This window comes from Oryx dammah, unplaced genomic scaffold, assembly GCF_014754425.2.
Source record: "Oryx dammah isolate SB20612 unplaced genomic scaffold, SCBI_Odam_1.1 HiC_scaffold_10, whole genome shotgun sequence".
Classification (NCBI taxonomy): Eukaryota; Metazoa; Chordata; class Mammalia; order Artiodactyla; family Bovidae; genus Oryx; species Oryx dammah.
In genome coordinates this window covers 39,922,273-39,946,806 of record NW_024070194.1, presented here as the reverse complement: position 1 = coordinate 39,946,806, position 24,534 = coordinate 39,922,273, and the positions used below count along the sequence as shown (strand labels likewise).

Here is a 24,534-nt window from a genome sequence, read left to right as displayed (position 1 = left end):
GGGCCGCCTAAGGCTCATCATGGCACATGTGTGCAAGTGATTGTGCCCAGGTGACAATTACAAAACAGGATCATTTGGTGAAGAATTGTTTAGTGAATTATGTTTATTGGTACATTACTAAAGTATTAGAGTTTCCTGGTTGTTCAGGGGTTAAAACTTGGTGCTTTCTTCCATAAGCCAGGATTGAACTTTGGTTGGGGAACTAATATCCCACAAGCCACATTGTACTGCCAAAAAAAATTACCTAAAGTATTATTAATACAATTTTTATTCTTTAATCTCTACAGCTTTTGTGCACATCCTTTTGACCAGAGTTGGTCCGACCAGCCTTGGAAAGGTCACTGAAAAATCTTCAACTGGACTATGTTGATCTCTATATTATTCATTTTCCACTGGCTCTAAAGGTTGGAAATTTGTGTGATCACATCAATGTTATGTCTTGTATTAGAATGTTCATCAAGTTGCATGGATGGTTGAATTAAGATTTGTCTTAATAAGTTGAAGTGATGATTACACTATAGTAGAATCCCCCACGTAATCATTTGTGATCATTTTTTTTACTGAGTTTCTTTGACTCCCTTACATGTTTCCCAGAGAAAGGAGTTAATAATCTGAGGCTCTGCCTGAAAATTAAAGGAAATAAAATAAGCCAGTTCTGCACACAGTCCTGGTTATGACTCCTAAGTGTCTGGAGATTTCATAAACCAAGAGTTTGGTGCAGCCGTGATGAGCACGACACTGCCTTACACTGAATATGATGAGTTTATCTTGTCTTTCACTTTTTCTAGGTGAGCAGATTTGGTGGCGCTCCCTCTGGGTGCGTCTAAACCTCTTACCTTTAGAGGGACTTGGGAGACCTTACCTACACTCTCCCTGGTCTTCAGGTTTGTACTTGTGGACTGCATTTAGCCATTAAGAATATTATTATTTCGAACTCTTGATTTCAAGTCACAGAAATACTCAAGCCATCCAATGCAAAATAGTTTCATGGACTATGGGGATGGCAAATCCCAGCCACAGGCAGAATTGAGGGTTACAGTACTCTTCAGAAATGTCTTCTTTTTTCTCTCCTTTATCCTGGCACTACTCATGGTTTGCTTTATTTTTACTGAACATTTTTCATTAGTGACAAATATGGCCTTGGGGCCGCCTAAGGCTCATCATGGCCATTAACATTTGAGAGCATGTCTGGATGGTCCACATTCCATAGCAACCTAAAAAGAACCTTGCTGGTTCACATGCCTGCCCTAGGGCATCTGATGCTCAGAGGAAAAAGGAAATCTGAAATCTAGCCCAGGTCAAGATTGAAATTTTTATTCTGGAAATTATGTCATGTAACTTACTGCCATTCCCAGCACAGAAAGGTATTTCAAAATAGGTAAGTACAAGAAACAGAGAAAATTCAGAGAAGTCACTGTGTGTCCCTTTTAGGACCTAGAAACATTGTTTTTATTACAACATAAATTGAATATAAGAGATTAGAATAAGTCTCCCTATTAAAGACTTTGCTGACAACTCTATATATGCAAATCACACTGCAAATATTAGTATCTAGAAAGTTGTAAACCTACCTAATGGAGGTTTAATCCCTGGTGTCTGGCAGCCTGGCTAAATGCAGGTAAATTATTCTGTGACATCTCTAAAATGACTGCTTCCATTCCAGCCAGGGGAGGAATTACTTCCAAAAGATGAAAATGGAAAACTGATATTTGACTCAGTGGATCTCTGTCACACGTGGGAGGTGAGTCTAGGGAGGAGGGAACAAAGGGAGGAGTCAGAAGAGGGGGAAACTCTTTCATTTCTTCCACCTGTGAGAATGGGTTGTGGACCATCAGACTCAGCAGTTCATGAATCTAAGGGTTGTGCTGCTGGTGTTGTGGGGAGGAAACCATTGCTGAAATGTTCACAAAGAGGAACGAAGGAGGAGAATATGGGGGCAGTTATGACAACCCACTCCAGTACTCTTGCGTGGGAAATCCCATGGATGGAGGAGCCTGGTAGGCTACAGTCCATGGGATCGCAAAGAGTCAGACACGACTGAGCAACTTCACTTTCACTTTTCACTTACCTGCACTGAAGAAGGAAATGGCAACCCACTCCAGTGTTCTTGCCTGGAGCATCCCAGGGATGGGGGAGCCTGGTGGGCTGCCATCTATGGGGTCACACAGAGTTGGACATGACTTAGCAGCAGACAGGCATCTCTTTCCTTTCATGTGATATGTCTTTGGGGGTTTTTTTCTAAGGAGGGGGCCATAATTCTTTTTATATCATGATCTTCTTCCTGATTTTTCTTCTTGATAGTCAAGAGTAATTTTTGATGGATGAGTGTGATTACTGATGGTTTGACGTATTTATTCTTGCTCTAACATTCCATGTAATTGTTCACCACCCCTCCCTCCCAGGCCCTGGAGAAGTGTAAGGATGCAGGCTGACCAAGTCCATTGGGGTGCCCAACTTCAACCACAAGCAGCTGGAGAAGATCCCGAACAAGCTGGGGCTCAAGTACAAGCCTGTCTGCAACCAGATGAGCAGCTCAGCTCCTCTCCCTCCTGCTCTTCACAACCTCCCTCTTGCCCTGGAGCCTGATGTCTGTCTGTCCTCCCCTCCTGTTCATCTGACCTTTGTAGGTTAGAGGACTCTAGAGAGCAGAGACTCTCTGGATGGTGTGAATAGAATCTGTAACAGTATCTCTGCTTGACAGTCTGGGTGGAAAAGGTGGGATGCCTTCCTTCTAAACTGTGGGTAGAACTCAGAACTAGAGGAAGGAGGTGTTTCCCTGAGATGAAAGGATAAGCAGATGGAGGTAAAAGTGCCCTGAGGAGAACTGCATACAGGAAGGAAGACGATGAAAACATGGAATCAGAAGTAAATTAATAAAGAGTCAAAACAGCTGAGATGGATTTTAAGGGTTTGTGTGGGGTTCTGATGTCTGAATTCTTGGTCTAGTTGTCTCAGCATTTATGAGTCTTAAACAGGGAGTACAGTTCAAAAAAATGTGTTGGGGGTGATGAAAATCATCCAGGTTAGAGGATGAAGTTAAAGTCTCAAGGTGATACTACTAATTTATGAAACATTTAAAAAAGCAAGAGAGTTCCAGAAAAATATCTATTTCTGCTTTATTGACTATGCCAAAGTCTTTGACTGTGTGGATCACAATAAACTGTGGAAAATTCTGAAAGAGATGGGAATACCAGACCACCTGACCTGCCTCTTGAGAAATCTGTATGCAAGTCAGGAAGCAACAGTTAGAACTGGATGTGGAACAACAAACTGGTTCCAAATAGGAAAAGGAGTACATCCAGGCTGTATATTGTCACCCTGTTTATTTAACTTCTATGCAGAGTACATCATGAGAAACGCTGGACTGGAAGAAACACAAGCTGGAATCAAGATTGCCAGGAGAAATATCAATAACTTCAGATATGCAGATGACACCACCCTTATGGCAGGAAGTGAAGAGGAACTAAAAAGCCTCTTGATGAAAATAAAAGAGGAGAGTGAAAAAGTTGGCTTAAAGCTCAACATTCAGAAAATGAAGATCATGGCATCCAGTCCCATCACTCCATGGGAAACAGATGGAGAAACAGTGGAAACAGTGGCTGACTTTATTTTTTTGGGCTCCAGAATCACTGCAGATGGTGACTGCAGCCATGAAATTAAAAGACGTTTACTCCTTGGAAGAAAAGTTATGACCAACCTAGATAGCATATTCAAAAGCAAAAACACTACTTTGCCAACTAAGGTCCGTCTAGTCAAGGCTATGGTTTTTCCAGTAGTCATGTAAGGATGTGAGAGTTGGACTGTGAAGAAGGCTGAGTGCTGAAGAATTGATGCTTTTGAACTGTGGTGTTGGAGAAGACTCTTGAGAGTCCCTTGGACTGCAAGGAGATCCAACCAGTCCATTCTGAACAAGATCAACCCTGGGATTTCTTTGGAAGGAATGATGCTAAAGCTGAAACTCCAGTACTTTGGCCACCTCATGCGAAGAGTTGACTTATTGGAAACGACTTTGATGCTGGGAAGGATTGGGAGCCGGAGAAGAAGGGGACGACAGAGGATGAGATGGCTGGATGGCATCACTGACTCGATGGACGTGAGTCTGAGTGAACTCCGGGAGTTGGTGATGGACAGAGAGGCCTGGCGTGCTGCGATTCATGGGGTCGCATAGAGTCAGACACGACTGAGTGACTGAACTGAACTGAACTGATCTAATCAAATGTATAGCATAACTTTTGATTACTCAGTCTTGGACTGGTTCTCCCATCCATGTCTATTATAAAATTAACTGTATAAATACACTTTTCTCTGTTTTTCTGTTGATGTTGACATTTCCAGTTTTCATTTAATGTTCTACTCTTTCCTTTAGCCTTTGAAAACTTTTAGTCTTTCCCAGTCATATCAATATTGCCTTTGCATATAATCTGACATTCTTCTCTTTGGCCATTCTATAGGTGGAATGTCACCCTTATCTCAACCAGAGCAAACTGTTGGATTTCTGCAAGTCACATGAAATCGTTCTTGTTGCCTATGCTGCTCTGGGATCCCAACGAGTAAAAGAATGGTATTGAATCCTAATGAAGACAACTGGGAGTTTCCCTGAAATTCAATTTTTGATGAAATAATTTAAATAACACAGCACTCAAATAACTCTCATAGGCAGAGGGGAGAGAGGGGTAGGATGCAATGAATCCTTCTCTTTTATCTTCCCATCACCCAGACAATTTTTCTACATTGTATTAGCTTGTAGACTCATCAATAACAAATACCTGCATTGAAATCAATGTAGAATCCCCCAGTTGAGACCAGAGACACAGGCTGATGTCATGATTTACTTTTAAACTAATGAACACATTTGTAAAAATAGATGTTGCAAGCCTCACTTACCTTATATCTAAAATTGGGATAATAATATGCTCAGTATATAATGATAGAAAAAAATTTCAATCTGAAGCATTTCTATGAACATCTATAGAAAAATAATGATAAAATAAATGTCTCTTATTTTTGAGACTACTCAATATTTATCAGTACCTTAAAAAGCGAAATTTAAAAAGAATTCTTGGGCTTCCCCTACTGTTTCTCTATTCATGCCCTTGATTGCAGAAGAAAAACAACCTCTGAGAATTAAAGAAAATAATCCACAATTTGGCATTCTGGTCTCAACTCAATAATGCATCCAAATCACCTGCAGAGCTCTGTAAACACAGAATAGGAAGTGACTCAGTTGAGGTTCTGATTCAGTTTGTCTTCAGCTCAGCCATGGAATTTGTATTTCTAATAAGATCCTAAGTGATGCTGATGCTGCCGATGCTGATGCTGATGCTGGACCACACTTTGGGAAGCACTGGTCTAGAGTGGACCTACTTTGTCTTTGTGAAAATCCTCCTTAGAAACTGGGTAGTCTCAGCTCCTCAGCATTTCTGAAATTCCTTCCAGGGTGAACCCAAACCACCCCGTTCTCCTGGAGGACCTGGTTCTCTCTGCCATTGCCCAAAAGCACAAGAAAACGGCAGCTCTGGTTGCCCTTCACTACCAGATACAACGTGGGGTTGTGGTTCTGGCCAAGGGTAACAACAAGAAGTGGATCAAAGAGAACATGCAGGTGATGAGCAGGGCTGTGGGCAGAGGGCTCCTAAGGAAAATATCTTAGTTTCTCTGTTCTCAATTGATAAAATTGCATTATGTGATTTTTCTTAGACTGTTTGAACTGCTCTATCAAAACACTACAGGCTGAATGGCTGTGAAAAAAATTAAATTTGTTTCTTACAGTTGTAAAGCTGTAGATCTGACATCAGGGTCCGTGTGGTTGGGTGAGGGCTCTTCTCCAGGTCACAGGCTTCTCCTTGTATCTTTACATGTTGGAGGGGAATCAAATTGAAAAAGGCAAATTCTGAAAGAAAAGTAAAAACATGGGAAAAATGAAAAAAGCAGCGATAGTAATTACTGCATAACCAATGTTTGACTACATCATAAATTAAAAAGGTAATAATCCCACTTTGAACTGTGTGATTATTCAGGTGCACATGCTAGCTCTCCTATAGATGACAAGACTCTGTATTTTTGGAGTGCTCAGTATTTGCTTATCCATGGATGTGTGGAAAAGGGCAGCTAATTTGTGCACCTTTTCATCAACTAGGGACCTAAGAAGTTCTCCCTGTGTGTGAAATGGCTCCACAGTGAGCCCTAGGTCTTGTGCTCTCATATAAATTGTGACCTGAGTCCAGCTACCTGTCGCTGTGGAGTGGAGATCATGCGTGAATGTTGGGACTGGACGTGCAGGTGCCGTGTGCACATGGAGCAGGCACCTGCAGGTGTGCTTGTCGGGGGAGAACGAGGGATGTGTTTACATATTTAGACAAATATATCCTGAGTGCATCTATCGAGCAGCAGTTTTTGACAACATGGCAGATTTAATAAGTTAATCCTCCTCCTCTCTTTCAGTGGTGTTGGTCAGCCTGGCTATCCATTTTCTGAAGAATTTTGACTCTCAGCTATCACTGTGGTTCTTTGAGAATTACTTGCTTCTAGGACTATGAAGAGAATTTTTGTACTTGGTGGAGGTGCTTAAATGAAGTGTCTGAATGTTTTAAATTTGCATTTCATTTTAAAAAATAAACAGTTTATGAAACAATAAAGACTTCAAAGTAAGAACACTTTTTTGTGATAGTTAAAAAATGCAAATTACAGAAAATTTGGAAAGTTGAAAGGAAATGATAGAGAATAAAGATAAGCTGTGATTAACCCATTTAATAATACTTAAATTTGGTGCCTTTTCCTTATGATTTTCCTGTAGAAATGTGTGTGTGTTTTCATTTACAAAGGAAAAGGATCTTCAATTACAGGTTTTCTACTTATTTCTAACTTAGCATAATTATCTTGGTAAAATAAAAATATGACTTAAAAATTCAGTATTATATTTTGCTTACTACAAAGCAGCATATCTTATTCTTGTATTTAATTTCTTAATTTTTGCCAATGCTTAGCATTTTGATGAATTTTTATATATTTTGCCATTGATTCATTGGTTGTCATTCCCTCATTAATTCAGCAAAACTTTATAGAATATTCTTTAGTAACACATGGCATTATCAATAAATATCAATTAAAATGAGAAATTCTTGAGTCGATAGCCTACTGGAGGACAAGACTGTGAATGAAATCGGGAGGACTTAGCTGTTAGAAATGAGTAAGTGCCTGTAGAAGATAATTCTGCACAATCTCTCTCATTTCTGCCCATCTGTTAGGCAGAGACACCAACTACCCTTCATCCCACACAACTTTTCATTTGTACAAGAAACAGCCTTGCAACATAGAGACAGTGGCTCCATTCATTACTCTGGAACAGAAAATACTAAGTTCAAGAAGGCCGAGTGTTATGTAACATTTAAGGGACAGCAAGTTAGGGTTTCTCTTTATTTCATTACAGAACACTTTCCTTCTTTCAAAAAGACATGATCCAGAGAAGCATTTGAGGTGGAAGGTCCTGAAGATGAGGTGACTGAAAAATAATGGGAGAGAATTGCTTTTCTACTGTGGGATACCTGCTCAGTGCCAGGGCAGAAACACTCCAGCTATGTTTTTCCCTGTACTTCTCTTTCTGCTTGGAAACTTCTTCTAATGAGAACTATAGTATCATTTGAGTGGGGAGGAAGATATAACTGAGGGGATATCACTGAGGGGATACTACAGTCTTATAAGCCAAGTTTTGCAATGTATTCTTGGGTTTCAGTGTGTGTTTTTATTAAAGTATGGTCTGAAGTTCCTGGGCATAAGTGGGGCTAGTGGACAAGTCTTTAGACTGGAAGGCAGAAAGTTGGCTGTCCGTCTTGTATTTAGACCATGTAATTGTCACAAGGGACTGGTCCTTAAACTCTGGGTACATCTAAACTTTGTTCCTTTATAAGGACATAGGAGAGATTGCCTCCTCTCTTGCCTGACTTCATGATGAGGTTTGTAGACTGCACTTAGCTGTTAAGAATGGTTTACTGAGAACCCTTGATTTCAAGTTACAAAAAGCAGCTCAAACCATCTGATGCACAATAGCTTAGTGGACTATGTAGATGACAAGTCATAGCCACAGACAGACTGGGGATTTGCAGTACTCTTCAGAAAGGTCTCCTAATTTCTACTCCTTATCAGGATGTTACTCATGGTTTGCTTATTTTTTACTGAAAATTTTCCACTGATGGAAAATATGACCTTGGGGCAGCTCAAGGTTCATGGCCATGAACATTTGAGACCCTTGATCTTCCACAATGGTCTCAAAGACCATTGATCTTTGAGATCTTGATCTTCCACAATCCATACCAATTTAAGGAGAGTCTTGCTGGTTCATGTGCCTGCCCTAGGGCATCTGATGCTCAGAGGGAAACGGAAATCTGATTATCTAGCCCAGGTCAAAGTTGAAATTTTTATTCTGGAAATAAAGCCAGGTAACTTACTGCCATTCTCAGATTAGAGATATTTCAAAAGAGGGCAGTACAAGAACAGACAAAATTCACAGAAGTCACTTGAAGTCCTTTTTAGGACCTAGAAAAATTGTACTTATTACAACATGTATTGAGTGTAAAAAAGTAGAATAAGCTTCCCCCCTAACGACCTTGCTTACATCTCCATATGCAATCACTTTGCAAATATTAGTATCTAGAAAGTTGTAAACCTACCTCATGTAGGTTTAATCCCGGGTGCCTGGAAGCCTTGCTAAATGTGGAGAAATTATTTTGTGACATGTCTAAAATGACTGCTTTTATTCCAGCCAGGGGAGGAATTATACCCAAAAGATGAAAATGGAAAACTGATAGCTGACTCAGTGGATCTCTGTCACACATGAGAGGTGAGTTCCAAGAGTAGAGAGTTAAAGGAGGAGCTGGTAGAGGGGAAACCTCCATCAATTCTTCTGCCTGTGAGATGGGCTGTGGGCCATCAGACTCAGCTCTAAGGGATGTGATGCTGGGGTTGTGGGGAGGAAACCATTGCTGAAATGGTCACAGAGAGGAACAGAGGAGGAGAATCTGGGACAGTGAGGCAGATATCTATTTCCTTCCATGTGATATGTGCTCTCCAGGGTTTTCCAAGGAGGAGATGGCAATTCTTCTTTTTGTGTAATGTCATTTTCCCCCTCTTTCCTTCATGATAATCAATGCTAATTCTTTCTGGATGACACTTTTTACAGGTATTTTTTTCAGCTTTTATTCTTGTCCTATTGCCCATTCCAAGTGATTTTTCAGCACCCATCCACCCCCAGGCCCTGGAGAAGTGTAAAGACGCAGGGCTGACCAAGTCCATTGGGGTGTTCCAACTTCAACCACAAGCAGCTGGAGAAGATCCTGAACAAGCCAGGGCTCAAGTACAAGCCCGTCTGCAACCAGGTGAGCAGCTCGGCTCCTCTCCTTCCTGCTCTTCACAACCTCCTTCTTGCCCTGGAGTCTGATGTATGTCTGTTCTCTCCTCCTGTTCATCTGACCTTTGTGGGTCAGAGGATTCTAGAGAGCAGAGCCTCTGTCTGGACTTTTTGAATGAAATCCATAACAATATCTCTGATAAAGTCTGGGTCGATAGGTGTGGAGGGCTTCCTGGTAAATTGTGGGTAGAATCCAGAGCTAGAGGAAGGAGGCATTTCCCTGAGATGGAGGGATGACCAGATGGAGGGTGAAAGTGGCTTGGAGCAAACTGCAAGCAGGAAGGAAGATCATGAAAACCTGGAATGGATTCATGTTGAGGTTTGACAGAAACCAGCAAAATTCTGTGGAGAAGGCAATGGCACCCCACTTCAGTACTCTTGCCTGGAGAATCCCAGGGATGGGGGAGCCTAGTGGGCTTCCGTCCATGGGGTCGCACAGAGTCGGACACAACTGAAGCAAATTAGCAGCAGCAGCAGCAGCAGCAAAATTCTGTAAAACAATCATTCTTCAGTAAAAAAAATAATTTTAAAAAACTGGAATGGGAAGTAATAAAGAGACAAATCAGCTGAGATGGGTGTGAAGCATTCGTATAGGATTCTGTTGGCTGAATCTAAAATCTTGGTGGCTCAGCATTTTTGAGTCTCAACAGGGAGCACAGAACAGAAAAATGTGCTGGAGATGATGGAAATCATCCAGGTTAGAGGGTTAATTTAAAGGCTCATGGTGATGCTAACATTACATGAAAAATTTACTCAGAAGCATTTACTCAAATGTAGAGCCCACGTTTTGATTATTCAGTCTTAGACTGGTTTTCCCATCCATGTCTATCATAAAATTAACTGTACACACACACTTTTGTCTATTTCTCTCTTGGTGTTGATATTTCCAGCTTACATCTTTTTCTGTCACAGTAATAATACCTTTCCATATAATCTGACACTCTTCTCTGCTGACATTCTACAGGTGGAATGTTACCCTTATCTCAACCGGAGGAAACTGTTGGATTTCTGCAAGTCACATGATATCGTTCTTGTTGCCTATGCTGCCCTGGGATCCCAACGACTAAAAGAATGGTATTGAACCCTAATGAAGACAACAAGGAGTTTATGTAAAATTCAATTTTTGATAAAATAGTTTAAATCATATATTACTCAGATAACTCATAGGCACAGGGGATAAGCAGGGAGGGATGGAATGAATCCTTCTTTTATCTTCCCATCACCCAGCCAATTTTTCTACATTGTATTAGATTGTTGACCCATAAATAACGTGTCTGCATTAAAGTCTATATAGAATCCCCCAGTTGATACCAGAGACACAAGCTCATATCATGATTTATTTATTTATTCAACAATGAACATATTTCTAAAAATACATGTCTAAACCTCACATATCTTTTATCTAAAATTGGGATGATAATATGCAACTTCTAGGTCTATCATGATAACAAATTTCAATATGAACCATTTTTGTAAACATCTATAGAAAATTGCATAATATAAATAATGATGAAATGAATAGTTCTATATTTTGCACTATTCAATTTGTGTCAATACCTGTGAAAAGTTATAATTAAAAACAATTCCCAGTCTTTTTCCATCACTGTTTCTTTTCATGCCATTGTACAAACTTTAGAGCTATGAATGGAGAAAAACAACAAATGAGAATTAAAAAAGAAAAAAAATCCACGAGTTTGGCAGTTCTGGTCTCACTCAAACATGCATCCAAATGACTGGGAGAACTTTGTAAACACAGATTAGGAGGTGCCTCCATTGAGGTTCTGATTCAGTGTGTCTGCATTTAAGCCGGGAATTTGTGTTTCTAACAAGATTCCGAGTAATGCTGATGCTCTTAGTACATGGACCACAGTTTGAGAAGCACTGGTATAGAGTGGACATACTTGGTCTGTTTGGTGAAACTGCTCACAAACTGTGTACTTAGTCTCAGCTCCTCAGCATTTCTGAATTTCCTTCCAGGGTGAACCTGGACCTGCCTGTTCTCTTGGAGGACCTGGTTCTTTGTGCCATTGCCAAAAAGCACAAGCAAACCCCAGCTCTGGTTGCCCTTCGCTACCAGATACAACGTGGTGTTGTGGTTCTGGCCAAGAGTTACAACAGGAAGTGGATCAAAGAGAACATACAGGTGATGAGTTGGGCTGTGGGCAGAGGAGTCCTAAGGAACATCCTTCACGAGGGTCATTCTTTGTCCGTCTCTCAAGACTTTCCTTGAATCAAGACAAGTTACCAGTTCTTCCCCATGCACGAATGTGTTGTGTGTTCCTGGTGATGTTTTCCTCCTGATGTGGCAACAGGAGAGGCGGCATGGCTGGAGAGGGTTCACGTTAGACAGAAAACACAGATTTTGGTTTCAGAGTTATGTCGGCATTTATTCTGTCATCTTGTCCAAATGACATCTTATTTTCTTTGCTCTCAGTTGATGAAATTGCAATATGTGATTTTTTTTTAGACTATTTGAACTGCTGTAATAAAATATCACAGATTGAGTGGCTGAGGAAAATTGAAATTTATTTCTCACAGTTTTGAAGCTGGAGATCTGAGTCAGGGTTCCTGTGTGGTCAGGTGAGGGCCCTCATCCAGGTCACAGGTTTCTCTTTGCATCTTAATATTATGGAGGGGGCAACAGAGATCTCCCAAGTCTCTTATATGAATACGCTATATTAAAATCTCATTCATGAGAGCTCCACTATCATGACCTTTCAAATGCTCCATTTCTAACAACATCAAAATGTAAATTTCAGTTCAGTTCAGTTCAATGCTTAGTCGTGTCTCCGTCACCAGCTCCCAGAGTTTACCCGAATTGATGTCCATTGAGTCGGTGATGCCATCCAACCGTCTTATCCTATGTCGTCTCCTTCCCTTCCTGCCCTCAATCTTTCCCAGCATCAGGGTCTTTTCAAATGAGTCAGCTCTTTGCATCAGGTGGCCAAAATACTGCAGTTTCAGCTTCAACATCAGTCCTTCCAATGAACACCCAGGACTGATCTCCTTTAGGATGGACTGGTTGGATCTCCTTGCAGTCCAAGGGACTCTCAAGAGTCTTCTCCAACACCACATTTCAAAAGCATTAATTCTTCAGCACTCAGCTTTCTTTATAGTCCAACTCACGTCCATGCATGACTACTGGAAAAACCATAGCCTTGACGAGACAGACCTTTGTTGAAAAAGTAATGTCTATGCTTTTTAATATGCTGTCTAGGTTGGTTATAACTTTACTTCCAAGGAGTAAGTGTCTTTTAATTTCATGGCTGCAGTCACCATCTGCAGTGATTTTGGAGCCCCAAAAATAAAGTCAGCCACTGTTTCCACTGTTTCCCCATCTATTTGCCATGAAATGATAGGACCAGATGCCATAATCTTAGTTTTCTGAATGTTGAGCTTTAAATCAACTTTTTCATTCTCATCTTTCATCAGGAGGCTCTTTAATTCTTTTTCACTTTCTGCCATAAGGTGGTGTCATCTGCATATCTGAGGTTATTGGTATTTCTCCCGGCAATCTTGATTCCAGCTTGTGCTTCTTCCAGCCCAGCATTTCTCATGATGTACTCTGCATATAAGTTAAACAAGCAGGGTGACAATATACAGCCTTGATGTACTCCTTTTCCTATTTGGAAGTTTTGGGGCACAAAAATTATAGCAGCAGTCTTTAACCCCCAAGCCATCATGGTTTTATTTTGCTTTTCCCTTAATATTATAGGGTTTCATCTTTATACATTTGATCTTCTTGAGTTTCTCTTTGTGAAGCTCCTCTTCAAGACTGTGTCCACTTTAGCTAGGTTGTTTCTCTTTTGATTTATTTGTAGGAGACCATTATTGTACCATTAGTCACAGCTATACAGGAAACTCTCCCCATTTTCAGGATTTAATGCAGAGATCATTTCTGTGTCTCTTGATTCTGAATTTTGACAATCAGCCTGAACTCAGCTCAGCTGCTGTCCTCTTAACTGCTCTCGCTCATGCATTTGCAGCTCAGTGCAGAGCAGCTCAGCAGTTGTGCTTTAGCAGGTGGATATGACTCTTGTCAGAGGAGCCTGCACACTTCTCTATGTAGTTTTACATGTATATTTGGCTAGACTGTTGTCAACTAACCTGCTGATCATAGCAGCACAGTACTATGATCCATAGTCAGTGAAAGGGAAAAAAAAAAAAAACTCTTCATTTCTAGACTCAGAACTGAGTCATCAATTCTGGCAAAGTTCACTGCCCATGTTACAGGTCCATTTAAGTCAAGGTCAAGTGTATGGTCCCCTAAAAAATTGTTTCTGTGTTTCCATCCTAATTTGGTCCTGCAATACATCTAGAATTGGTTTTCCAATATAATATGAAAATGGTTGCATATATGTTTGTTTATTAAGTGGAAATCTAAGACAGCAAGGATACCAAATCAATCTAGCCTAAAGGAAATCAACCTTGAATATTCATTGGAAGGACTGATGTTGAAGCTGAAGCTCTAATACTTTGGCCACCTGATGTGAAGAGCTGACTCATTGGAAAAGACCTTGAAGTTGGAAAAGACTGAGGGCAGAAGGAGAAGGGGGAGACAGAGGATGAGGTGGTTGGATGGTATCACCAACTCAATTGACATGAGTTTGAGCAATTCTGTGAGTTGATGATGAACATAGAAGCCTGCCTTGCCAAAGTCCAGTGTGTCTCAAACAATTGGATATGACTTAGCAACTGAATAAAAACAACGTGTCCATATTTTCCACAGATTTTCATTGTCAACTCTGTCATATATAGAGAGCATTTAAGTACATTTCTGGCCTCTTTCTTCTATTTAACTATTTATTTTTCTGTATTGTGTTATTAAATTGTAAAATAAGTCTTATTTCCAGAATGGTAAATTCTTCAACCAGTCCATCCTAAAGGAAATCAGTCCTGAATATTCATTGGAAGGACTGATGCTGAAGCTGAAACTCCAATACTTTGGCCACCTGATGCGAAGAGCTGACTCATTTGAAAAGACCCTGATGCTGGGACAGATTGAGGGCAGGAGGGAAGGGGAGGACAGAGGATGAGATGGTTGGATGGCATCACTGACTCAGTGGACATGGGTTTGGGTGGACTCCGGAAGTTGGTGATGGACAGGGAGGCCTGCTGTGGTTCATGGGGTTGCAAAGAGTCGGACAGGACTGAGCGACAGAACTGAATTGAACTGAACTGAAGAATGTCTTGGCTGCTTTTTTATTAGTTCTTTCACTTAAAATTTGGTATCACCTTACTGACTTCCACAAGAGAATATGTATGTCAGTCTTTGATTCACGTTGCATTGAAACACTAGATGATTTCAGAGAAAACAAATTTCTTTACAAAACTGAGCTATTCATTTCATGAGTATGATTTGAACTTTTAATATTTTAGGTGTTCTTTAATATTTAAACTTTTCATAACTTTATCTACAAAGGCATTTACATAAAGTTTCTTTTAGATTTATTCATAGATAAAGAGTAAGTTTGATATCAGATTCTTGGATAGGCTTTTGCAAGGAAGACTCCTCCCCACATGGCTTCAGTGCAATGCTGTCACACTTAGGGTATGTTGGGGAGCATGAAGCAGTCTAATGTTTGCTCAGGTGTTGAGTCAGGAGTGTCCAAAGACAAAAGGGTATTTTAGTACATTTCTATTCTGTCTGAAGGGATTCACTCAGAAAGCTAAGGGACTAATGCACTGTAATGTTTGTGAGGTGGACAGAGAAGGAGGTGTGGGAAGGAGAGGTGAGAACTCAGCAGAGGGTCCCAGGCTTGTTCACCTGGAAGCTGAGGACAGACATGGCTTCCCTGTCCCCTTTTCTTGTCCCCATTCAGCTGGAAAGTCTTCCAGTCCCCAGGGGGAGGCCGTTTTCTTGGGGGAGAGGTAATGTGATTCTTCTTTCCTTCCAGGTGCTTGACTTTGAACTGACTCCAGAAGACATGAAAGCAATCGATGGCGTCAATAGAAACATAAGATATTACGAATTTTTACCGTAAGTGACTTGCAGATGTTTCACACACATAGTTGTTTTTTTTTTTTTTTTCCTGTAGTAGGCAGATCAGTAGGGCAACTAAGCTTTAAATACTTGATTCTAGGAAGACAGTCCTGATTCCAGCATAGGAACCAAGTAGAGTCTTCCTGCAGGCCTCAAACCAGAGGTTTCCTCTTGGGCTCTGTGTTTGACCACAGAAATGATTGGGACCTAGGACAGCCCATCAGTAAAATCCTCAGAGTTGACATCGTGGTGATTTCACTATTTTGTGCCCCGAATCCCTGTGCCTGGTGCACCTCCTCTCACGGCCGAGGGACCCAGTAAACACAGAGGGCACAGTGCCAGCAGCCCACTATTCTTACAGTGACCTGTGAATGTGTTTAATTCTTTTTACATCAGGATAAAATGGTTATATTAATAAAAACTGTATAATAATGAATCCTTTCTGGATTACATTCGTGTTTTGTTGTTGTTGTTTAGCTGCTTCAGTCAGTCAGTTCAGTCGCTCAGTCGTGTCCGACTCTTTGCGACTCCATAAATCACAGCACGCCAGGCCTCCCTGTTCATCACCAACTCCCGGAGTTCACTCAAACTCACATCCATCGAGTCAGTGATGCCATCCAGCCATCTCATCCTCTGTTGTCCACTTCTGCTCCTGCCCCCAATCCCTCCCAGCATCAGAGTCTCTTCCAATGAGTCAATTCTTCACATGAGGTGGCCAAAGTACTGGAGTTTCAGCTTTAGCATCATTCTTTCTGAAGAAATCCCAGGGCTATTCTCCTTCAGAATGGACTGGTTGAATTTCCTTGCAGTCCAAGGGACTCTCAAGAGTCTTCTCCAACACCACAGTTCAAAAGCATCAATTTTTTCAGCGCTCAGTTTTCTTCACAGTCCAACTCTCACATCCATACACGAATTGCTTAGTTGTGTCCAACTCTTTGGACCCACGGACTGTAGACTGCTAGGCTCCAGGGTCCATGGGATTTCCCAGGCAAGAATACCAGAGTGGGTTGCCATTTTCTTCTCCAAGTTATCTTGCCAATCACTGAACACATGTCTCCTACTTGGCAGGTGGATCCTTTATCACTGACCACCTGGGAAGCCCCCATTCTTGTTATTCCTAACACAATGATAAAACATCTTGTTGACACTATTTTATGGAGGAAGGTGCCATGAAGGCCAACCTGCAATAGTTTTGAGAAGTCACATGGGCCTGCTTCCACCTGATCTCCTAAGGGTCTGGTGGATTTTCTCCCTTATGGGCATTTCTTTTCCAAGACATAATCCATTTCTTTCAAATTAATCTCTTCCTTCATTGATCTTTTTTCCCTGTTACAATTCCCATGTCCTCATCCTTGTTATCTCACCAAGCTGAATTACCAGTAGGTCATGAGCGTAACTGACCCTCCAGTGAGAGACTGCTGTGTCCTTAACGGGACACACTCAGGTAAGATCATCTGGGTCTCTCTGGTTTCTTGAGTGAAGACTCACTGCAGTTTAGCCTTTATCCAGCAGAAGTCCACCCCCTGGGGAGCCCCCACCTGCTTGCCTTTGACTTAGTCACTAACATAGAATTCCAGATGCCTTATTACTGCAGGAGAATGTCAGGATTGAAGAGAGAGAAGAGAAATTTGGAAGGGAGTTTAGAGAGGAAGGAATGCAAATTATTGGTACAGTGAAGATTTTGTTTGAAGGGAAAGATCTCAAAACTCTCCCTATTGTTTGTAAAACTATATCACAATTTTGATAAAATACATGACAAATGAAAAAATGGTGGAGACTCACTTTTCTGTCCTTAAAGACTTTTAAGTATAATTCTATCTTCTCCTTCATTAGGCTGTGAATGGCTAGAGTTATTCCTCTTTGTGGACTCAGGTCAACAGCACAGCTCCTGGCCCTTGGAATTGCTCAGAATGCACTCTTTAATGAATTGAATTAAAAAGGACAAGTTTAGAAAGAAAAGTAGAAACATGGAAAAAAGAAAACAATAGTTATACTAACTACTGAGTAACCAATTTTTTTAAATATAAATTTATTTATTTTAATTGGAGGTTAATTGCTTTACAATATTGTATTGGTTTTGCCATACATCAACATGAATCTTCTTTTTAACGGCTGAGTAATACTCCATTGTGTATATGTACCACAGCTTTCTTATCCATTTGTCTGCTGATGGACATCTAGGTTGCTTCCATGTCCTGGCTATTATAAACAGTGCTGTGATGAACATTGGGGTACATGTGTCTCTTTCAATTCTGGTTTCCTCAGTGTGTATGCCCAGCAGTGGGATTGCTGGGTCATAAGGCAGTTCTATTTCCAGTTTTTTAAGGAATCTCCACACTGTTCTCCATAGTGGCTGTACTAGTTTGCATTCCCACCAACAGTGTAAGAGGGCTCCCTTTTCACCACACCCTCTCCAGCATTTATTGCTTTTAGACTTTTGGAAAGCATCATTCTGACTGGCATGAAATGGTTCCTCATTGTGGTTTTGATTTGCATTTGTCTGATAATGAGTGATGTTGAGCATCTTTTCATGTGTTTGTTAGCCATCTGTATGTCTTCTTTGGAGAAATGTCTATTTAGTTTTTTGGCCTGATTGGGTCATTTATTTTTCTGGAATTGAGCTGCAGGAGTTGCTTGTATATTTTTGAGATTAGGCATTTGTCATTTGCTTCATTTGCTATTATTTTCTCCCATTCTGAAGGCTGTCTTTTCACCTTGCTTATAGTTTCCTTTGTTATGCAGAAGTTTTTAACTTTAGTTAGGTCCCATTTGTTTATTTTTGCTTTTATTTCTGGGAGGTGGGTCATAGAGGATCCTGCTGTGATTTATGTAAGAGAAGATTTTGCCTATGTTCTCCTCTAGGAGTTTTACAGTTTCTGGTCTTACGTTTAGATCTTTAATCAATTTTGAGTTTATTTTTTGTGTATGGTGTTAGAAAGTGTTCTAGTTTCATTCTCTTACAAGTGGTTGACCAGTTTTCCCAGCACCACGTGTTAAACAGATTGTCTTTTGTCCATTGTATATTCTTGCTGCCTTTGTCAAAGATAAGGTGTCCATAGGTGCATGGATTTATCTCTGGGCTTTCTATTTTGTTCCATTGAATTTTACCAAAAATTTAGAGAAGAGCTAACACCTATCTTACTCAAACTCTTACAGAAAATTGCAGAGGAAGGTAAACTTCCAAACTCATTCTATGAGGCCACCATCACCCTAATACCAAAACCTGACAAAGATGCCACAAAAAAGAAAACTATAGGCCAATATCACTGGTGAACTTAGATGCAAAAATCCTTAACAAAATTCTAGCAATGAGAATCCAACAACACATTAAAAAGATCATTCACCATGACCAAGTGGGCTTTATCCCAGGGATGCAAGGATTCTTTAATATCTGCAAATCAATCAATGTAATACCCACTCCAGTGTTCTTGCCTGGAGAATCCCAGAGATGGTGGAGCCTGGTGGGCTGCCATCTCTGGGGTCACACAGAGTCGGACATGACTGAAGTGACTTAGCAGCAGCAATACACCACATTAACAAATTGAAAAATAAAAGCCATTTGATTATCTCAATAGATGCAGAAAAAGCCTTTGACAAAATTCAACATCCATTTATGATAAAAACTCTCCAGATGGCAGGAATAGAAGGAACATACCTCAACATAATAAAAGCTATATATGACAAACAAACAGCAAACATTATCCTCAATGGTGAAAATTGAAAGCATTTCCTCTAAAGTCAGGAACAAGACAAGGGTGCCCACTCTCATCACTACTATTCAACATAGTTTTGGAAGTTTTGGCCACAGCAAACAGAGTAGAAAAAGAAATAAATGAATCCAGATTGGAAAAGAAGATGTAAAACTCACACTGTTTGCAGATGACATGATCCTCTACATAGAAAACGCTAAAGACTCCACCAGAAAATTACTAGAGCTAATCAATGAGTATAGTAAAGCTCCAGGATATAAAATCAACACACAGAAATCCCTTGCATTCCTATACACTAATAATGAGAAAATAGAAAGAAAAATTAAGGAAACAATTCCATTCACCATTGAAACAAAAAGAATAAAATACTTAGGAATATATCTACCTAAAGAAACAAAAGACCTATATATAGAAAACTATAAAACACTGATGAAAGAAATCAAAGAGCACATTAATAGAGAAATATACCATGTTCATGGATTGGAAGAATCACTATAGTGAAAATGAGTATACTACCCAAAGCAATCTATAGATTCAATGCAATCCCTATCAAGCTACCAACGGTATTTTTGACAGAGCTAGAACAAATAATTTCACAATTTGTATGGAAATAAAAAAATCTCAAATAGCCAAAGCAATCTTGAGAAAGAAGAACAGAACTGGAGGAATCAACCTGCATGACTTCAGTCTCTACTACAAAGCCACAGTCATCAAGACAGAATGGTACTAGCACAAAGACAGAAATATAGACCAATGTTTTAATACATCATACATTAAGAAAATATCAATGCCACTTTGTGTTGTATGATTATTCAGGTGACTGTAGTATCTCTTCAATAGAGTAGAATTTCCTTAATGGAGACAGTCTGTATTTTGGGGAGTGCTCAGTATCTGCTTATCCATGGATGTGTGAAAAAAGAGCAGCTACTTTGTTTGCTATGATCCTTCTCATAGTCTAGGGACAGAAGTTCCATGAAGGGGCTGAAATGATCTCCAGAGTTAGCCCCAGGTCTTGAGCCCTCTTAAAATTGTAACCTGAGTCAAACTACCTGTCACTGTGGAGTGACGGTTACACATCAGTGTTGGGACTGGATGTGTAGGTGCCGTGTGCACATGTAGCAGACAGCTGACGTGTGTTTGTTGGGAGAGAAGGAGGGATGTGTTTGTAGATTTTGAATTTTTGCTCATCCTGACTGCACTCACAGAGTAATGCTCTCTATGACAACATGACAGAATTAATAAATGAATCCTCCTACTTCTCTTTCAGTGGTGTCAGTCACCCCGAATATCCATTTCTTGAAGAATATTGATTCTCGGGTCTCACTGTGGTTCTTCAAGAATTTCTTGCTTCTGGGGCTGTGAAGAGGATTTTTGTAAATGGTGAAGCTGCTTGAATGAAGTGTCTCAATTTTTGAAAATGCCTTTCTGTGTGAAAAAATAAACAGTTTATGAAACAATTAAAACTTCAAAGTAAGAATGCTCTTTTTTCCCCTGATAGTTAAAAAAAATTACAGGAAACTTGGAAAGTAAAAGAGAAATGATAGAAAATAAAGATAAGCTGTGATTCACCATTAAATAATACTTTGGTACATTTTCCTTATAGAATCCTACACAAATTTGCATGCATGATTATTTACAAAGACAAATAATCTTCAATCAGGTTGTATACTTTTCAACTTAGCATAATCATCTCAGTAAGCTAAAATATGATTTAAAAAATCCAGTATTATATTTTGCTCTCTGTAAAGCAGCACATCTTATTCATTTATTTAAATTCTTAATTGTCTGCCCATGCTTAGCATTTTGATAAATACTTACATATTTTACCATCCATTCATTGGTTGTCATTCATTCATTCATTCAGCAAAAATTTAACATTCTTTAGTAAGACATTGTTTTATCAATAAATATTAACTAAATGAGAAATCCTTGAGTTTATTGTCTAGTGGAGGATGGGATAGTGAATGTCATCAGGAGAATTTAGCTGTTAGAAATGGGTAGGTGTCTGTTGAGAAAATCCTGCACAATCTCTCACATTTCTTTCCATCTGTTAGGCAGAGACACCAACTACCCTTCATCCCACACAACTTTTCATTTGTACAAGAAACAGCCTTGAAACATAGAGACAGTGGCTCCTTGCATTTCTCTGGAACAGAAAATGTTAAGTCCAGGAAGGAAGAGTGTTCATGTAACATTTGAGGGCCAGCAAGTTGGCTGATGTGGGTGGAGTTTAGTGAGGGAAGAAAACAGGAGTTGAAGACAAGCCAGAGAGCCAGTGGGGCCATGGGGTGTGTGTCATGTAGGTTTTTGAGAGATCTTTACTCTGAGGGAAGTAGAGAATGATATTTTGGTTTTGAGCACAGTAGTTACATGAGCTGACATGTTTTCAAAAAAAATCACTCTGGGTGTTATTTTTAGAAGAAAAAGAGGGAAAAGAGCCCCTTTTTAGGACTCTACAGGAATTTAGGTGAGAGGTAGTGTGAACCACAGAAGGAGCAGTAAAGATGGCCAGAGGTATTGGAATAGGAACTTATTTTAGGGGCAGCATTAACTAGGCTGCTAACATGTTGGACATATGGTGAAAGGTAAAGGGGAATCAAAGTTGACTCCAGGTGTTTGTGTTTAAGTAACAGGAAATGCAGATGCCATTTTCTCAGATGGAGAACATTCGGGGAATCTCAGTTTTGCGGGAAGATCATGAGTTCAGTTATAAACACGCATCTTTCAAATGCCTTTAGGTATCCAAGTGAAGATGCGTGCATAGAGTTGGACATGCAAGTCAATTAGAGGAAAGGTTTAGACAAAATATTCATATCTGAAATTTGTAACATATAGTCTCTTAAAGCCATGAAACTAACCAGTCAGAGATATTACATTATACAGTGAGTGGTGTGGACAGGGAAGTCAAGCTTCATGAGCAATAAGCATTAAGAAATTGCTTTAAGAAAAAAAAAACAAAACCCTGAAGGAACCATCAAAAGAGGTTGAAAAGGATCAGCGAGTGAGGTAGGAGGGACTGTTTTAGAAGGCATGTGAAGTAAGTGTTTGCAGGAGAAAAGAGTCCAGTGCTTTCAATGGGTCAAGTAAGAGAAGATTGAAAATGGACCACTGGATTTGGCAGTTAACCATGGCAGGATCAAGTGCAGCTTTGATAGAGTAGTGAAGGCAAACCCTGAGTAAAGTTGGTTCAAGAAATGATGTGAAGAGACCAATGTGGAACAGAGTATACAGTTTTCAAAGACTTTGTTGTAATGAGGACCACGGAATTGGTCAGTCACTAAGGAAGAAAGTGGAATCAAGAGACAAGGTTCCTGTGTTTGGGGAAATGACCACCTATCTCTGAGGTCAGAGGAACATTCCAGCAGAGAGTAAAACTCATGATGCAGCAGATGGAGGTGGGGCTGACTTGAACCACATCTGTCTTAGTTAACGCTGCTCTTATAACAAATGACCAAAAACTTGGTACTTTGAAACAACACCAAGGTATTCATTTACATATCTGGGGGTCAGAAATTCAAAATACAGTTCTGAGGTCTGAAATCAAAGTGCCAGCAGGCTTGTGGTCTTTTCTGGAGTTTGTAGGGGAAATCCATTTTGTTGCTTTATCCAACTCCTAGAGAACAGGTCTTGGGTTGTTGGAAGAGTGTGTTTGCTAAGACCACAGTGTTCTCTTGGTAATACTCTGTTATCCTTGCCCTGCTACATTTGTACCCCAAGGCCAAACTTGCCTGTTACTCCAGGTATCTCTTGACTTCCTACTTGTGCATTCTGGTCACCTGTGATGAAAAGGACATCTTTTTTTTGGTGTTAGATCTAGAAGGTCTTGTAGGTCCTCAAAGAATGTTCAACTTCAGCTTCTGCATTTGTTGTTGGGGCATAGACTTAGATTACTGTGATACTGAATGGTTTATCTTGGAAATGGACCGGGTACCTTCTGTCATTTTGAGGTTGCACCTAAGTACTGCATTTTAGACTCTTGTTGACTATGAGGGTTACTCCATTTCTTCTATGGGATGCTTCCCTACAGTAGTTGATATAATCATCATCTGAATTAAATTCACCCATTCCCATCTATTTCCTAAAAAATCAATATTCACTCTTGCTATCTTCTGTTTGACCAAATCCAACTTACCTAGATTCATGGACCTAATGTTTCAGGTTCCTATGCAATGCTGTTCTTTAAAGCATCAGACTTTACTTTTACCACCAGGCACATCCAGAGCTGGGTGTCATTTCTGCTTTGGATCAACCTCACCATTCTTTCAGGTTGTATTTCTCCACTCTTCTCTAGCATATAACATATTGTACACCTACTGTCCTGACAGAGTCATCTCTCAGGGTTGTATCTTTTTTGCTTTTTCCTACTGTTCATGGGGTTCTCAAGGCAAGAATTCTAAGTGGTTTGCTATTCCCTTCTCTAGTGAGCCAAGTTTTGTTGGAACTCTCCACCATGACTCATCCATCTTGGGGGCCGTGTATGGCATGACTCATAGTTTCATGAGTTATGCAAGGCTGTGAGCCATGTGATCATTTTGGTTACTTTTCTGTGATTGTGGTTTTCATTTTGGAGGCCATGGGATTGAAATTCTTGCTCCTTCTGTCTTGTGATGGATGAGGATAAGAGGCTTGTAGAAGCTACCTGATGGGAGGGACTGGCTGGGGGGGAAACTGAGTCTTGCTCTGTTGAGCAAGGCCATGTTCAGTAAATCTTTTACCCAATTTTCTGTTAATGGATGGGACTGTGGTTCCTCCCTGTAGTATGGAAAATTACTAGGCCATTAAGGTATGACCTAAATCAAATCCCTTATGATTATACAATGAAAGTGACAAATAGAGTCAAGAGATTAGATCTGATCCACAGTGCCTTAAGAACTGTGGATGGAGGTTCATAACATTGTACAGTAGGCAGTGACTGGAACCATCCCCAAGAAAAAGAAATGCAAGAAAACAAAATGGTTTTCTGAGGAGGCCTTACAAATACCTGAGGAAAGAAGAGAAGTGAAAGGCAAAAGAGAACGGGAAATATATAGGTAACTGAATGCAGAGTTCTGAAGAAGAGCAAAGAGAGATTAAGAACACCTTCATAAGTGAACAATGCAAAGAGATAGATTAAAACTATAGAATGAGAAAGACTAGAGATCTCTTCAAGAAAATTAGAGATACCAAGGGAACATTTCATGTGAAAATGCCCACAGAAAGGACAGAAACTATAAGGCTCTAACATAAGCAGAAAAGATTAAGAAAAAGTGGCAAGAATACACAGAAGAAGTGTACAAAAAAGGTTTTAATGACCTGGATAACCAGGGTGGTATGTTCACTCACCTAGAGCCAGACATCTTGGAGTGTGGAGTCAAGTGGGCCTTAGGAAGCATTACTATGAACAAAGCTATTGGAGGTGAAGGATTTCTAGCTAAGCTATTTCAAATCCTAAAGGATGATGT

General features: G+C 40.1%; 1 protein-coding gene, 1 long non-coding RNA gene and 1 pseudogene across 2 annotated transcripts in view; all 3 read left to right on the top strand.

Moving 5' to 3' along the window:
• The window catches only part of LOC120869473, a 21,941-nt pseudogene extending 10,036 nt beyond the window's left edge, over positions 1–11,905 (top strand).
• LOC120869468 (dihydrodiol dehydrogenase 3-like) overlaps positions 1–20,563 on the top strand; it is a 269,082-nt gene extending 248,519 nt beyond the window's left edge. The window contains exon 11 of the mRNA XM_040248793.1: positions 20,361–20,563. Within this exon, the coding sequence (XP_040104727.1) occupies positions 20,361–20,403 (43 nt within the window). The 3' untranslated portion in view covers positions 20,404–20,563. The remainder of the gene's footprint in view (positions 1–20,360) is intronic.
• Positions 6,059–6,745, top strand: LOC120869477. The gene is made up of 2 exons (XR_005722545.1): positions 6,059–6,311; positions 6,442–6,745. It is a non-coding gene; the product is annotated as an uncharacterized LOC120869477 (long non-coding RNA).
• Positions 20,564–24,534: the final 3,971 nt, after the last annotated feature.